Raw genomic sequence first — 18,298 nt, 5'->3', positions numbered from 1 at the left:
TAATCAAACAGTACGTTTATTGAGTACTTAACAGCCATACTAAGGCCTGAGGGTTATACAAAGAATCCTAATCTAATGAGGCAGGTAGGTGGCACTGGGGATAGAGCGCTAGACCTGGAGTCAGGAAGATGTGAATATAAATCCTGCCTTAGACACTTACTGACTGTATGACCCTGGACAAGTCAGTTAACCTTCATCTGCCTCAGTTTCCTCCTTTGTAATATGAGGATAATTTCCAAGAGTGGTTGTGAGGATAAAATGAGAGATTTGCAAAGCATGTTACAAACATAAAAACTCACTAATTTTTGTTATCATTTTTAGCAGCCCTTTAAGAAGCTTACTTATAGTTTGTTTTCAAAGACAACATCACAAAATGATGATTAATAATAGTACATGAGAAATGAGTCATTTGAGTGTGATAGATAATAAGTGCCATTTAAATCAGTTTGGAGGAGAGGTCACAGTGGAATGGGGTACTCAGGAAAGATTTTATGGAGAAATTGAGACCTACTAGTCATTGAAAGATGAGTAACATTCATATAAGCAGAGAAAAAGATGAGGAGAGAATTACAACCAGGGAGATGTTTTGTGGAAAGACATGGGTATAGAACCATGTAAAGCATATTCAGAGAGTGGTGATTAGTTCAGGCTGTCTAGAGACTCATGTTTGAGTATTTAGGGGAGATAAAAATGAGAAGGCAGGTTAGGATCAGATTGTAAAGTATCTTGAATATTAGACCTATACATTTGGACATCCTTCAGTTTGAAGGTTTATGAACAGAAGAGTCTGTGATGAAAGTTTGGCCTTTAAGTGAATTATTCATTTGTAGGTAGGACTGCCAAAAGCTTGGACTATTCCACTGGCCCAACCTTTGAAAACCTAGGGTCACCTTCATTCCACTAAAAAGCAGGATGGAGGGTTTTTATTTATAAAGTGGAAATAATAACTGCCCTCCCTGTGCCACAGGGTGATTAACAGGAATGTATGAAACCAGAATATGATGGGGAATTAGAGTAGGATGCAACATAGCAGAGAAATGACAAACTCTGCTACATTTGAAGCCAGCTCGGCCACTATGATAATAATATCTCTCAGCCTCTCTTTACTTATTTGTAAAATGAAGTTTGGAACATAGTAACTTCTTGCTCCAGGTCTGTGGTTGTAAAAGGAAAGGCACAAAGCTTATTAGATAGGAGGTCCTATTGACCTTCCACTTCGAGTACACTGCCACCAATGTGATGAAGAGCAAAGAACATTAAATTTGGAGTCAGAGCATGTGGGTTCAAATCTCAACTCTGCTTTTTACTAACCTCTGTGACTTTAAGCAAATTACTTAACCTCTTTGGGCCTCAGTTTCTAAAATGAGAGAATTGGACAAGGTGACCTCTAAGAGCACTTTTGTTTCTCAGTCTTGCTGTTCTGTACAGCTAGTCCAAAACCATATTTATGTGTTTCCCATTGGTTCGGGGTGGGGTGGGTGCTCAGGCCAGTTCCAGGGTAACACAGGTTGCATATGGGGCAAAATATGGCAACCACAGAGAATTTAATAGTTAACCAAAAGAAATTTACCTAGCTGTAGCCTATAAAGGATAGTCAGAAAGAGTGTATCAGCATTTCAGCTTGTGTAGAAACAGTTCTCATTCTCTCCAAATGGAAATTCATGTGGTTAGCAAGGCAGGTGTGATCTTGGGACATCTGCTCAGTGTGAAGGGCCCCAGCTTCATGTGTTGGGCATTTTTGTGCCAGGGAGTCACATCATTATTGTCACAGAAGATTATCAAGGGAAGTATAGCTTGAATGACCCTTTCCTTGCCACCCCGTCCCCTACCTCCAAGTCTGGTACAATTAAGTCCAGGGATAGCTGTGTCACCTTTTAAGGGAAAAAACAAAAAAACAAACTGGCCTAGTTCTTGCTGCAGAGAGAAAGGGAAAACCTGTTAGCTATTGGTCCTGTCACAATATCTCATCCTGCCATCCATCTTGGTTGGTATCTTCTTGCCATCTGCCCTGCCAATGTGCACTCATACCCTCTTTACCCCCCTCCCTGTGTTCTCCATTTCTGGCTGTGGGAATAGTAATCAAATCCATATTACTAGAAATCTATGCCAACTGACTCCCCTGTGACTTCCTAAACCAGTACATCAGTCCCTGCTGTGGGTTGTCTCCCTTCACTAGAATATAAGCTCCTTGAGGGAAGGGACAGTGTTGCCTTTGTAGCTGTAGTCTTGAGGTTGACACAGTACTTATTATAAGGTAAGTCCTTAAGAAATGGTTTTCATTCTTAGCTTCAAATCTGTGTTCCACTGAACAAGTCTAGTACAGTCATATAGTCTCTATGCTATAAAGTATGTAATTTTTTTTGGAGATTTTAATTTTGTTTTAAATTATTTAAAAAAAGATAAATGCCTAAGGTATGTAAATATATCTTTTTGCCTATGTCCTAACTATTCCTTGCCCTGTTATCTTTTATTCTTAAACATAATTTTAAAGTGACAATCTTGCTTCCACTCCATGCCAGAAGTCTTGCTCAGTAATTTATTCTAAATTTTCTAGGCTTTGTGTTTTGTTTAGTTAGGGCCCCTCTAACTCTTTTCTTTACCAAAAGCCTTTTTCCCCACCTCAGGCTCTTTTCTCAGTTCTTTTAAAAAAGGAAGCTAACAGTAAAAAAACCAAAAACCGAAACAAAACCACAGTGCCCCTGTGACCCTCTGTACGGTCCCTTATTCCTGTTACTTTGTCTTTGTTACAAGGAAGGATGCAAAAGGTTCTCTGCTAATATCTTGTTTTCCCAGCAAGAAAGAAACATTTTCCCACTTTACTGTCTAGGAAAGATTGTAGGATCAAAGGATTTATAACTAAAATGGACAAGAAACAGAATAGTACTCTTCCTTTTCTTTCTCCCTTGTCTTTTAAAATTAAATTTACATAAGATCTCTGACCTGACTCAGCTAACAGTCTTTTACCATGTTGCCCTTAGGATTTGGCTTTAGATACTGCTGCAGTTATGGAACTTAAAGTGACCATATCGTTTACAATAGAACAGAATTTCTTAAGCAAGAAATTAACAATAAAGTAAACAAAAACAGTGAAAAACAGTGAATGTATTAATGTACTTCACTAATGTATTCATATACATTACACATTAATGTATTATCACATTACTATATTTTAAGGAAAGCAGAAGGGAATGTACATTCATATAGCTCCTATTATCTGCTAGGCACTGTGCTAGGCACTTTACAAATACTGTTTTATTTGATCCTCACAACAACCTTACATGGTAGGTGCTATTTTTTCCCCCATTTTAAAGCTGAGTAAACTGAAGCAAACAGAGGTTAAATGACTTGCCCAAGGTCCCACAGTTGGTTAGAGGAAGTATTTGACTCATATCTTCCTATCAACTATACTACCTTTCTGCCTCATTTCAAGCTGGTAAATTTGATTCTGTTTACAATGGAAAAATTAGGATCACTAGGTCTGTAGATTCTTTAACTATGGTTCATGCATTAAACCTTGGTACAGGAACAATGTCAGTTAATTTCAATCTGTAAGAAGATGTGGAGTTACGGTTAAGTGAATATGAATACATTTCCCTACCTTTGTAAGTAAAGTATATTGGACTTAATTGGACTTTCTTCTACAGCTGAAAGTATTGTAGGTATTTTTGAAATATCAATCTTATTGTATAGCACTACGTGTAAATAGCGTTTAGCTTGAATATCAGTAGCTGAAGTTTATGTAACGCTTTCAAGATTGCCAAGTACTTGAATATATTTTCTTTTCTGAACGTATAGAGATCCTGCCTGAAGCACTTAGAGCTTGGTCTGATATTGAAGATACTGAGGTCATCCACTGCAGCTGGGGAAGTCCTTACTTTTGTTTTGCCACTGGACTTCATGACTTTGGGAGAGAGAGTGAATCTAATGACTTTTTGCAACTCTGCCTCACTTAAATCCTATTCACTCACAAGTCAAGACGTCACCCAGTGATGTCTTTGGCCCTTTTTGAAAACAAAGGACAAACAACAAACATACTAGTTCACTAATCCATTTATTTCCTCTTGCTGGGACTGTTAAAATAGTTTTTTTAAAGTTGACCTTTCTTTTTTAATTTTCAGCATTCACTTCCATAAGATTTACACTTCTAAATTTTCTCCTCCTCCCATTTCTTCTCTTCCCCACCCTCCCCCCCCAGATGGTGTACAATCCAATATAGGCTCTACATAGACATTCATGTTAAACATATTTTCTCATTAGTCATAATGTAAAAGTAGGCCTTTTAGTTTCTCCCTTCACCAGTCCATTTTCCCCCATGTCTGTAAAGCCCTTGTTCCTCAATTCTGTCTCTTTGAATTCCTAATATCTTTTAGTGTACAGCTTAGGAGCTCCTTCATACATGAAACTTCTTCTGATTCCTCTTTTTGTTTGTTTATTCTTTCTTTTTGAAATTACCTTGTCTTGTATTTACTCATCTGTGTATTTGTTTCATTCCTTGGTGGAATAAGATCCTTGAGGGCAGAGACTTTGGTTTTTGGTCTTCAGTGCTTAGTACAAGGCCTTACAAAGGCAGATAATTAATACATATTTGTTTAAGTGAAAGGCATATATTTGCCCAAACGTTCCATTCTTTTTTTTTTTTGGCAGTTGAGGTTAAGTGACTTGCCCAGGGTCACACAGCTAGTAAATGTCAAGTGTTTGGTCGGAGGCCGGATTTGAACTCAGGTTCTCCTGACTTCAGGGCCAGTTCTCTGTCCACTGCGCCACCTAACTGCCCCTAAACATTCATTCTTAACAGTATTCCTGTGATCAGGGTAAAAAGCCTTTCTATCTCTTGCCCTTCCATCATCTGTTCTGCCTTCCCCTGACCCTTTAAGTGTGGGAAAGAGGAAACTGATAAATTATGAGAATAATCTTCAATTTAGAAAACTATGGAAAAACTTAAAATATCTGGCTTAGTACAACTTTGGCTGTAATAAGATGTAATTGCATTGTTACATATTTGCTGATTGGAGTCTCGTTAGCCTATAGAACTATCTATATTAAACTGTTTTGTCTACTTGTGTAGATGCTGCTGACAGAGTATTTGGATATGAAGAACACTCGAACAGCTTCTGAACCATCAGCTCAGCTTAGTTATGCCAGCACAGGATGGGAATTTGCAGCTTTTTTTGCCAAAAAGAAACCTCAAAGGCCAAAAAACTCTCTCTTTAAGTAAGTACTAAGACAGGAAATAGGAGCGATTGTTACATGCTCAAACCCAGTGGGACTTATAAAGTTGCTTGACAGTAAATTGCAATATTCATTTAAAACATTGGTTTGAATGATGTCATAGTAAGTTGATTTCTAAAGGCTTTCTTCAGTTCTTTGTACTATTGTTTATTGTTAGTTAAAGCTGTGGTATTTGAGTCTTGGAATATCTTCACTGTTTAATAAAAAAAATTCAAGCAGCCTTGGGGAAATTAATGGGAAAGGAATACTCTACCTTCTGAGAAAATCCCTAATCCTAAGTAGTTATTTTTTTTTAATAAAACTCCACAATACTTATGTTCTTTTCTGATCTTTGGGCACAATATTAATTGGTCAAAGTAGAATTTCTTTCCCTTTTTTCCCTTTTCGATCCTGTTTGCCTCAGTTTCCAGCTGGGGTAGGAAATGGCAAACTACTCCAGTGTCTTTGCCAAGAAGACCCCAAATGAGGTTATTAAGAGTCGGACTCAACCAATTGACCAAAAAAACCCCAAAACCCTCCTTTCTCTCCTTTTTAATAGTATTTGGGAAAAATTCCTACACTACTTTTTTTGTTATAACTGATTAACACATGCACACTTCTCTATTCCACTGGACACAAATGGAACACATGCTACCTCTTTTTTCTCATCTAGTATACGAACCAGAAATGAAGTTAAGATTTTGTTTTTGTTGTTGTTTTTTAAAAATTGAATTTATATTTGTTGTATATAGTTGAACCTTCTGTACCCTTTACTGAGTCAGTTTTGGAATTAATATGCATTTTGTATTTTTTAAAGAGTTGAATTTACTTACTTTGGAGTGTGTTCTTTTCTCTTTTCCATAGGTATTATTCAGTTACATATAGGAACTACATAACTTTGGCATGGTTAGTGTACTTCATGCCTTCTGCCAGTCTTTATCTGAGCATATTAGGCAGTTTTAAGGATTTTTAGGCAAAATATTCTTGAACTCTAATTCTCAGTCCCAGGTTTCACACACAGTTCTAACATATCTGTGATCTTCATGAGATTGTAAGTCATTGACTCCTAGGAGGTAGAAAGGATTACAGAGTTTCAAAAAAATCTTCAGGTTATGAAAGGTTAACATTTTGGTGAAATCCCATTATTCTCAAGTGCAAAAAGTGCTTTATTATCTATCATTAATTGTCTCTTGCTGAGGTTAATTGTGCTTTATTAACAGCTATCCTCTCTTAGCATGTTTGTCTTTCCTTTCTCTTTTCACAACCCTACTTTTCTCTTGTCTTCTGGCCAGTAGCTTTCAGTTTGCTTTTTTTGGAGGTCACACCTATCTTTTCTCCAGTTGACTGGCAGGTAGCATGTTAGGGTGGAAGTGGCATATACTACCTTGCATCAGATTTTTGTGCCTGTTCAGTTTTTGGCTCCTACGTAGTAAAGAATTAAGTGCAATGATTTTTTCTGTCAGGCTTTTGTGCCTATCTGTTTATTCCTTTCCATTGTCTATGAATGACCTTTCTTAGTCCTCCAGTTCTTAGGTTAAAAAAATGATAGTGCAGCTCCTCTATAATGGAAATCTAGCTTGTTATCATTCCTGCTCTTGTCCTTTGCCCCCTAGTAACAGTGATAGTTAAGAGGGGTTTCTCTGTGTCTGTTGCCTGCTGGAGGATTTTGTTTTTATCTTTTCAAATTTCAGTGTTGAAACAAACTCCACCAGTAGATTCACTCTTCACTTGTTGTTCAGTCATTCTAATTGTGTCTGACTCTTCTTGACCACGAGGACAAGTGTCCATGGGATTTTCTTGGCAAAGATTCTGGAGTGTGGCTTGCCATTTCCTTTTCCAGGGACAAACAGAAGTCAAGTAATTTGCCCAAAGTCACGCAGCTAGGAAGTTTCTGAGACTGGTTTTGAACTCGGTGTTTCTGATTCTAAGCCCAGCTCTCAATTCACTACACCAGCTAGCTGCCTTGCCTCCTTACTTTGTCTTGTCTCTAGCTTCCTTTTTTTTTTCATTGTTTCAGATTTCAGGAATCTATTCAGTTTTGTTTTGCATCCTTAGTTTTGATTTAAGACCCTGAATATTTTTCTTATGTTATTTATTATTTCAGATTTTAGGAATCTATTAGATATCATGTGAATTCTCTCTTTCTATACCCTCTTGTACAGGGCAGTTATAAGGTAGATAACAACATCTTCCAAACTTTGTGGTTATGAAACTGCTTTTGTGGAAGATAGAAATATCCATTTTACAATTCTGGAAAAGTGTTTTATTTGATACTTGGTAAAGCCCAAAAAGTGAATGGTATTTTGGTAGATATATTATCTTGAGGGCTCTAAATTACAATCTGTGGCTGGTCTTCGTTTTTGGGGTAGTTAGTTAGCAACATTTCCAAAGTACTGCTGATAAACAGAAGCCTCCTGAGAATGACAAGAGCAGAGTTGTTGTCCAATAACAGAGAGCAGGAGTCTTAGGTGAGGGACAGCTGTGACATACTGAATCTTTCTGAACTGGGCAGTGATATGTTCATAATGACATGTAAAATGACCCTTATTGCTCCACAATTCTGATCGTGGCACTCCCCTGCTCAAAAATCAACAGTCCCTGCAGCTTGATGTGGCGTTCTACAATCTGACACCAGTCTCTCTTGGCAGATGTATCTTATATTACTTCTCTCATTGTAGCCTGCATTTCCATTCCCTCATAGTTGGTGCTTTTGCATAGGCCATCCCTGATCCTCTTCTGTGCTCTGCCTGTTAGAATCCTTAGCCTCTTTCAAGGCTTAGTCCAACAGGAAGCTTTTCTTGGTCCCCTAGTTATTAGGTTCTCTCTAGCTTCTAATTACCTTGTATTTATTCAGTGTGATTTGTTGGAGGAAACGTGGTTTTGTGAGTAAAGTATTGAACCTGACGGTAGGAAAACCTGTGTCCAGATCCTGCCTGTGACACTGTCTAGTTGTTTGACTGTGACTGGGTTATTTAAGTTTTCTGAGCTGCTGTGTCCTCCTCTATAAAGGGCATACGATAATATCCATAGTACCCACTCTTTAGGTTTGTTGTGAGACTCAAGTGAGGTAATGAATGCAAAACACCTTGAAGACATGACAGCACTGTTAGACTGATGACAGTTCTAATGGTACTCTCTCCTCTCACCCCCTAATAGAAGGTAAACTCATTGAGGACAGGAGCTGTGCTTTTTGTTTGTTTTCAATCTTTTCATCTCCAGCGTCTTGGATAGTGGCTTGCACGTACTAGTCACTTAATAAATATTTGTGGGATTGTTAAAGTATTGAACGCCGATATAATTAACGAGGGAAAAGGCCTACCAGGAGACTGAAGAGAGTTTGAACAGTTCAGCAGAAGTCAGACACTGACCTTGGTCTTGTTACCTGTTGTTATTCTTTTCTGCTTCCCATTGCTTTCTTGGCCGGGATGTTGGAGGAGCAGATGTGGGCTGATTGGGGTGTTGTTCTTTTGGATAAAGCAGGTTTTTGGTGGTCTGTGTTGTTAGCATCTAAACCTTTCCTGGCCCTTCTGTTCCACTGTAGGTTTGAGTCATCCTCCCATGCTATCAGCATGAGTGCCTACTTGCGTGAGCAGAGAAGAGAGCTGTACAGCCGCAGCGGAGAACTTCAAGGTGGGTAACAAAACTTGCCAGGCAAAGTTATTTTTAAGAGCAAAGTCTGAAGCTTTTCTGGCTTGTGAGTTTATAACCTCTATTCACAGGGTACTTTCAAGATAACAGAAACTTAAAGACTTGATAATCTGTTTCTTCTATCACTTCCCAGCATCTGCTGTAGGGCAGCGCAAACCATCACTAGGACCACAGAATTCAGACTAGTTGCTATTCAAGAAGGAGCTCAAGGCAAAAGATGGGATCAGGCACTCCATGCTTAAAGCTGGCAGGCTTGGGCCTCTGCAGACCCCAGGAGAATTCCAATATTCTGCTTCTGTCATGCTTGATTTTTGCTATTATTTTTGAGGATTCTGGGAGGAGAGAAGGCATGCCTGTGGATTGCAAATGTAAAAATTCAGAGCCCATTACTATGAAAGGGAAGAAGGATAACTCTGAAGGTTATAGGCCAGTCAGCTTAATTATGATACCAAAAATGTACTAGAAAAAATGATCAAAAAATTGATTTGTAGACAACTAGAAGAACACAAGACAAAGGAATCTTACATGAGAGTAAATAGCCTAGTTTTATGAGAAACAAATCATTATCTTAATAACACTGCATTTTATGACAGAGTGATGGTCTTGATAGATAGAAAAGAAGTAATACAAGGTATGCAGTTGGGTTTTGCTAAGGTTTTTGGTTTTGGCATTCTCAGTAAACTGATACTAAGGAACCTGAGTCAGAAAAATCAATTCCAAAGACTAGTGATGGATAGGGGTTCTCATTTGGAGAATACTTGTTAATTGGTGAAGTAAAACGTCATTTTAGGGTTCAACTTTCTTTCATATTATATCATGGACTTGGATGGTAGAGGTGAAGGTGTGTTTCTTAGGTTACCAAACGCTTTGAAAGACAGGGAATGTATGTTGATTGCTGTCTTGGGCTCATGCTTTGGATCACAAACTGATTACAAGTTAGCAATGTATGAATGTGATACTGGGACAGATTGGTAAAAGCATGATAGCTATGGATAAGTAATCTTTCTCCTCTACTTTATTATTGATTGGATACTGATTAGAAAGCTGCATCTTATTTTGGTTCCTTCATTTTATGTGGGATATGGAAAAATTGGAAGGTTCCCAGGAAAGAGTAGCAAAAGTGAGTAAAATAATTGGAAAAAGAAATTGTTGAAATGGAGTAAATTTAACTGACAAATTCTTGTTGAGCACCTGCTGTATGCAAGGCAATATATGTGGCTTGATAGTAGGCAGTAAGTTAGTGTCAGGTAAGTGCTACAAATAATAAATGAGTACTAGAGGATCTCAGGGGATGGAAAGGTCACATTTTGTTGCAAGTGAAATCATAGACAGTTTCACCCCCACAGAAGACAAAGTTTTCAGCTAAGTGACATATACTAACACTACTTTGCATGATTAATGATGATTTAATTTTTTTTCTAAAGAAGCTTTATTCCCAGGAGATTCATCAGTTGAGGTATAACTTCTTGTGTGAGTGACATTTGTGCAGCACTGAATACATTGGAGCTGAGCAGGGATATGAACATAATTGGAAGATTTTCCGTTTCTTAACAGACTTAAAATATGGTATTTGGCAGAAATATTCTAATATAATAACCAGTGCTCACTGAAGTATAAGGATTCCTTTTGGTAATGGAAAGATATAGTGGGCAAATGGGTTGGGTTAAGTGTTAAAGAACAGCTTTGGCTCTTTTGCCAAGTCATCTGACTGGAAAGCTGCCCCATCAGGTAACTTGATCTTTTAGAAAGTTTGCTAGTATTTCATTTGGGAAGGAAAGTTTCTATACTGAAGGCTTTTAACCTTTCAACAGGAAAAAAAGAAAAGGAAAATCATACCTGCTTTCCATGATAAATGATTGTTCTTTTTCAGCCTTTCCATTAATCTGCCTGATCCATGGACCATAGCGATATCTGCATTTTAGCTTTATCCATGAAAAAGTCTAATTGAAATGTTGAGTCAGACTGGGAGACAGTGGTGGAAGGCTGCCTCTTCTGTGAATGCTGCACAGTAGTAAGCTTCTTTTCACAGCGGCTCAGGCCACAGGGGTTGGCTGTACCCACTACCGCATAGGAGCATGACAAAGAAAACCACCAAAAAGAGCATCAAAGTAATATTAAAAATCTCCAGTAAAAAAAAGTCCCTGCCAAGCCCCCCTCCCCCGCCCCACTTTTCATTCAATTAAAATTGTTACATATCCAAAAAGCAAAGGAATTTTTTTTGAAAAGGTGCTTTCTACTCTATCAGGTCTTCCCAATTGGGTCTAAACATGATGGTACAGGTGATTCATTATGTCTGCTACTTTTACAGGTAGGCAAGTCCATTTTGAAGTCTTGTGGTATAACAGGTAGATGGCAGACTTTCATGAAATTCTCTGCTTTTGTTTCTTTGAACCTCTCTAGGAATTTCATTCTGTTTAAATAATTGTGTTGTAAGATAACAAGAAGAGTCATTATTTTAATGAATATTTAGTATGACCATAGCTTCTTGAATCTTAAATTGCCTGATAAATGTTATGATACATAAAAGTGGTGGTTTCCCCCCAGTTTTTGTGTTCAATTCCATAGGAAAGGAAGGTAATTGATTAATGGGAAAAACATGTGGCTATGATTTAGGAAGCTTGGTCCCATCTTTGCCATCAACCACCTGCGTGACCTTAAGCAGAACCTCTTATACTGTGCTTATGTTTCCTCATGCGCAAAGTGGAAATAATTATACTTGATTTACTTGCCTTACATGTTGTGATGACAAAATTAAACTATATGTAAATATAAGTTCTCTCTGAAAAAATAAAAATGTGAAACAAGTTAAAGTGGGGCTATTATTTTTAAACCTAGGGATTTTGCTTTCTTTATTTCTGAATCTTTAATGTAATACTACTTATCACAGTAGGTGTGAACCTTACGTATTTGTTTTGGTAAACTCTGTAGTTGTGAATAATGGTTTCTAAATGAAGTAAGAGCCCTTGCAATGTGTTTTCTCCTATTGAGAGGGGAAGGGGCATGAAGAATGGCTAAAGTGCTTTTACCTGCTTTGATTTAAATGGAAACAAATCCCATGATGATGATGATTAGTATTCCTGCTTCCACATCTCTGGCTACTTTGGACTTTTGTAACATGTACGTTAGACTATCAAATGGTTCAGACTTTGGAGTGGTCTGAGCTTACTGCTTTAGAATTGATATCTCCCAAAATAGCATCATAAGTGTTAGGAGCTAGGAATACCTGTGTTCTGACCTGGTTTGTTCTGGCTTTTGATTTCTTTCTTGAACCTATTCCATTGTAGTTTATTGGTTGGGTTGTGAAGCCTTAAAAATTTTCATCTTTACTTATACCTTGTTTTATGTATAAAAATCCAGATTTATGATTGATCAACTGGCTTTTGATTATTTACTCTGCAGAATAATTCACTAAAAGTTACTTTTAATTAACAAGCCCCCTAATAATATATTTAAAGTACCCCTTCATTTGTACACAACTTTTCAGCAACGTGTCTTTTACATAAAATGAGGTACATTAATATGGTAGAGTAATTTTATTCCTATGCCATATAACCCTATCACATGTGTAGCTTTATTTGTTTAAGCTGGGTGAGAAAATACTTAAAGATTTGTTTACCATTTGTTTAGTGATTGGGATAAACTATGCAGGAAACCATAAAGAAATAAATTTTTTTCTAAAATGGGCATAGTTACTATAAAATTGTTTCTAGTCTAGTCTGTTCTGTTTCAGGCCTTAGAAATTCACATCAAAACTAACTGCTAAATGTGTACATTTAGGTTCTTGAGATTTTAATCTTGCCATTTAATTTTAATCAACATAAATATAACATTTGCTTTATAATGAGATATACTTTCATAGATATTTAGAAAGACCTAAAATCTCTACTGTGGAAATTTCCTCCACTAGTACAAATTATGTACATTTCTTTCTATAAATTTTTTTTTAACATTTTTAAAAATTCCAAGCTCTAAATTCTCTTCCTCCTTCCCTACAGCCCCTCCCCCACCCATTCTTTTTGTAAATTTTCTGTGGAAGTATACCCAGTATTCATTAAAATTTCTTGAATGTGAAAGGCAGTAAATACTGGAGCTAACCATCCAATATGCCTCATTCTCACAATATAGCTGTTCCACTTCCTATCTGGAGTCATAGGATCATAAAGTTAGATCTGGAAGGGACCTTAGAGATCAACAGTTGGTCCTGCACCTTCCTTTTCATATAAGGAAATTGGAACCCACCCAGAAGGGTGATATGATGTGCCCACAGGACGCTGAATTTCATTTCAAGTATTGATTGCTGATGAAGATTTGATCTTGATTTTAATGGTCACTATGGATTCTATATCTAGTTTCCAAAACATTGTTAAACCCCAATCATTGGGATCATTCATAGTTTCGATAATTATGCTCTTTTTTAGGATTATTCATGGTTTTTAATAATTATACTCTTTATCTAGTCGCTGAAAAAATATTACATGATACCTGACTGCCATGAGATATGGGGGACACTATCCAACACAAAACCAAAAGTTTACATGTGACATATGTAATTATATATGTAACATGATAACATTCCAAAGGAAATGAATTATTTTGAAATACAGTTTTTAAACTGTCAAAATAAAACAAGTTCACCAAACCTAGATTAAAATCAGGTTAACCCTTTGTTTTAGATCATAAGATTTAAGAAAGTACATTATCATTCATTTGACAAATAAAGAAACAGAAGCCTAGAGCACTTGCCCAAGGATATACAGGTTTGGCCTTGGTGATCTATTTCTTCTACTCCTTATAGGCAAATAATGATTGGTTATATGATACAGTACATAGACTCCACTCTACAATTTTCAGTTACTTTTTGTGTCGCCCCAGTTGCAATTCCTCTGAGATCATGGTGTTCATAATTTACAGCCATTTAGTATCTGTGCAAGAATATAGTTATTGTAAATATGGGCTTTGCAAAGGACTAGATATAAATTAAATGCAGTTTGATTGAGGAAATGATTAAACAAGCTATTGTGCCTGAAAGTAATAGAATTTTATTGCACTATAAGAAACAATGAGGAATTTTGAGAAGCCCAGGAAGATTTGTATGAAGTCATACAGAATGAAATGAACAGAACCCGGAGAACAATGTACAAATGGCCATGGTGATATAAATCACAATATCACTAAAACAAAGCTGAACTCTTAGGTGACTGTAATAACCTGTCCTGACCCTAGAGATCTAATGGTAAAATATACTCTCCTCTTCCTTTTGGTAGAGCAGTGGGAGACCAAAAATGCACGTACATTAGATGTGGTCACAGAGACAGTTAGTTTCTCTTAATGGATTTTCTGGTACAAAGTGGGTATTCATTGGTGATGTAAGGATTTGTGTCTGGAAAAGACTGTGAAGCAAAAACAAAAACACTAGAAGGCATCAATTAAACTTACTTTTATTTATTTTTTATAAAGAATAATAATTGGCCTGACAATGTTCCATGGATGGTTTTTATCTTCGGTATAGTTAGGACTGCCCCCGCCAGCTGCCTGCTCCTGCATTTGCCACCATTCTGCTTCCTGAATGCTCTCCATCAGAATTGGGGAAGAAGGGATCTTTGGATTTATAGCGGGAAGGGATCATAGATGTAGTGCTAGAAGTTTCCTCTCAGGCCAAATCCAGCCCTCTCATTTTATAGACATAGGAACTGAGGCACAGAGAGAGAGATTGTGACATCTTCAGGTTCATATAACTCTGAAGTGTTTGAATCAGGCTTCAGACTTGGGTTTTACCGACTTCATGTCTAGCACGCTATCTGCTCTGCTATCCAGTGGTCTGATTTTACAAATAATCTTCCCTTTGCTGTCCCTCATTCTTCTCTGGTACAAGAAGACTAATGGGGTTATCTTTGCATAGCCCAATCAGCTAAGAAAGCATTAGAGCTTCCCCTGCATGATTCTGTTACATCCAGGCCACAGATTATTTGCTTCAGGGTCATTGGGGCTTTTAAAAAATTGGGATATTATACCAGCAAACTGGTGAGTATGCACATAGTTTCCCTCTCTGCTACTGTCAGTACTAGTCTGATCCAGATGTTGAAATTTCTGGACAAAGAGGGATGTGTGTAGGGCTTAGGCCATATTTCGAGACCTCCAGGATGAAATCCAACCTCAAGTTCCTGGATTAAAAATAGAATATTCAGCTTAGACTGCAGGTGGTGGCGGCAGCTTGGTTATGTATGGAGATTGCAAAGTTCTCTGTGCATATTTAACTTTAAGCTTTTAGAGTTGTGGTATGGCTGTAAATATGTACAGAGTGACTTTTGGCTTTGTTACAATTCTGGGCTTGAATATGTGAATGATCTATGAATATTGTAATAGTCATAATATAGGATGTTCATTCCTAGATTTGTGATGACATATCCTGAATTACAGCCTGCTCACTTGCATATTCATGTGTGATTAGCCCACATAAGTCCTATTTTGTTTGCACATTAAAGCTTTCTTCTGACATCAGTCAACTAATTTACATATTCCTATTTGGTTGGGTAGTAATATTTAGCCACAGAATACAAGACTCTACTTATGCTCTGAGTAGTTTTTAGCTTCACATCAATTCTAAACTAATAAAATCTGGTGAACCCTTCACAGTGGTGGTCTGGAGTATGGTATCCCATCTCTACTGCCAATAGATTTTATTTTAACTCTTAGCTTCCATTGTCAGAGACTGAAAGGTAGAGAAGGCTTTCTCAGCCAAAGACTTACATGCCTTTGCTCACTTTTATTTTTATTTTATTTTATTTTTTAAATATTCAGTAGTGCCAGTGGAAAGAAAGCTAGGCTTTAAATTTAGAAGTCCTGGGTCTGTGTTCAGGATCTGCCATTTATTCCCAGTGAAACTATTTTACCTTTCTGGATTTCAGTTTTCCTCATCTGCAAAATGAGAGGTTTGGTCTAGATTGGTTGTTTCAAATTTAAATAGAAATGATGGCTACTAAACCACGCATAAGGATCCCTGAAGGCCACATATCAACTTAGAAAACCACATGCTAATATCACCTATGTTTTATTGTATTTTTACTTATCTTGATAACCATTTCCCAATTACATTTTAATCTGATTTGGACCTCATTTTGGGAGTGTTGTGGGTAGGGAGACCACATTTGAAATCTCTACTCTAGCTCACAGGAAGTGAACCTTCTAACCATAGTTCTGTGACCTTATGATCTTATTGCAGTCCTAGAAACACAAATACAGTCCTGGATACATTGGACTTTGTGAATTTAAACTATGTACAAGTTAGATATATTATAAATATTTTTATCACAGCAGCGGTTCCCAACCTGTAGGCCTTGGGTCCCTGGAGTGATAAGGGGTTTGTGAATCCACAAGGTAATGCATAAATAAGCAAACATATCTTCTACAAACATACAATCTGTCCCCTATGTGAGTGCAAGTTCATTGGGAGGAGGGATTGTTTAATTTTTTATACTCATATTCTAAGCATCTATTAGAGTGTATGATTAATGTACATATCGGTATATTTTCAAATGCATAGAAATATCATCGTGATTCAAAAAATCCAAGTTCTTTTAAACCTATTATTGAATTCGTGATGGCTTCTTTTTATTATATGTCACAGTTTACAAAAGCTTAACAGTATAGTTACTATCATGTGGGACTATTTATACTCAAAAATAAGAAAAGAAAGAAAAGTAGAGAGAACTATTCATTTTCCTCTGACCAACAGAAGTACTGAGAGTCTTCTGTCTACTTCTTCCTCCTGGAAAAATTGAGGAGTCAAGGCAGCTAGATGGCGCAGTGGATACAGCACTGGCCCTGGAGTCAGGAAGACTTGTTCAAGTCTGTCCTCAGACACATGAGACTCACTAGCTGTGTGACCTTGGGCAAGTCACTTAACCCCAATTGCCTCACCAAAAAAAAAAAAAAGAAAAGAAAAATTGAGGAGTCCTCATGCTCCTCATTGTTCTATTTTCCTGGGGAGGAGGAAGCTGAGACAGAAGATATTGTTAGAACAGGGCCGAGGCTCATATTTGGTTGACCTGAAGCGAAGAGAAAGGAAGGTTGAGGGAAAAGATTCTGGCAGACCTCTCTGAAGTCCTATCTACTACTTATAGTCAAATCATATTCTCTTAGTCATATGTCTTCTTAAGATCCAGGCAAGCTCCTCAGACCTTTTACCAGTGATGATCTTCTCTACATTCTAACCTCTGCCAGTGAAGGAATCAGTTTTGAATCAAAACAGTCCACCCCCATTCATAATCACCCTCCTTCAATTCAGTCTACATAAGTAAATGGCATTAGATGTGTTACAGAAATCTGAAATCAAGAGAGTCCTTCCCCATTCATAAATGGCAAGCTGTGCTCTTAATTTGTTGAATGTTTTTAATTGGTTGGAGCCAGATAAGGAAGGACGTATCTCCTCCTCCCATTTCAAACGATTAGACGTTGTCAGTTGTTACCTACCAGGTTTCCAAGGATGGATGAGCTGAGGACATCTATTGACAACATTGGCCACATTAGTTGAATACATTATCCCAGTCCTTAAACTTTTGTGACAAAACAGTCTTGCTTCTTTCATTTATATTATCTATGTATTTAGCTCTTACTTTAACCAGCAACATTAGAATAACTATGGTAATAGTCATTAGAGAATTCAGCCAAAAATTGATTATAATCAGCACTGACAGAGGCTTACTTAAGACAATATTTGAGACAGTCTAATGAACCCTTTAAATGACCTTTTAGATTCTCTAGGTGTTATGCCTATGTTAAGTTAGATTATCAGAAAGCAAAGCACCTGCCTTGATTTCTCTCATCCTCTTCCATAAGTGCCCTCCTGAGTCAGGCCAGCATACTATACCACCAACATGGAAGAATTTTCTGTTTGAGCAGCATCGATCCCTTTTGTATAACTGTAGTTAAAAATCCTAAGCTTGGGGTTACTGAGGGCATTTGATACAAAGATCCCTACAATATATTCTTCCTTGAGTTCAAGTCCAAGAAAAATTTATCTCTACAAATGAATTTGCATACTTTCTTTTGTAAGACAGCATGTTTTCTCTTTTTGAATTAGCTGCCAGGAAATGTGAAGCTAAATTTAGCAATTAGTTCAACTAAAGTGCCTGGTAACTGCTATTTCCCATTCTCTTCTTAGATTATCTCTCCTGATTTGAATGCTTAATTTTTATTTTCAAATTGTTAATTTTTGTGTGCTCCTCAACTCTTTTTGGATATGATGGAATTTATTTAATCTAGGATCCTCTTTTTTTAAGTCCCTTTGCCATTTACCCAGTGTCTTTTAACTCTCCCTCCTTTCACTCTCTCTCTCCCCTCTCCTCCCCCTCACCCCCTTTCAGGGGGTTATCGCATTAGATATAGCTCATCACAGTGCTTGGGCAGATTATTGGTCCTGTTTCACTGATGTAGATAATCCCTC

The 18,298-nt window shown here is 37.3% G+C and overlaps 1 protein-coding gene across 2 annotated transcripts in view; it reads left to right on the top strand.

Annotated features, from left to right (window-relative positions):
• EXOC4 (exocyst complex component 4) overlaps positions 1-18,298 on the top strand; it is an 860,605-nt gene that overhangs the window by 225,570 nt on the left and 616,737 nt on the right. For both annotated transcript variants that reach the window (XM_021002278.2, XM_021002279.2), the window contains 2 exons: positions 5,066-5,211; positions 8,750-8,838. In XM_021002278.2, the coding sequence (XP_020857937.1) occupies positions 5,066-5,211; positions 8,750-8,838 (235 nt within the window). The remainder of the gene's footprint in view (positions 1-5,065; positions 5,212-8,749; positions 8,839-18,298) is intronic.

The sequence above is a fragment of the Phascolarctos cinereus genome, unplaced genomic scaffold, assembly GCF_003287225.1.
Source record: "Phascolarctos cinereus isolate Bilbo 61053 unplaced genomic scaffold, phaCin_HiC Scaffold_1;HRSCAF=81, whole genome shotgun sequence".
NCBI classification, from domain to species: Eukaryota; Metazoa; Chordata; class Mammalia; order Diprotodontia; family Phascolarctidae; genus Phascolarctos; species Phascolarctos cinereus.
Note: the sequence above shows the minus strand (reverse complement) of the source record. Positions and strands in the feature narration are given on the sequence as shown.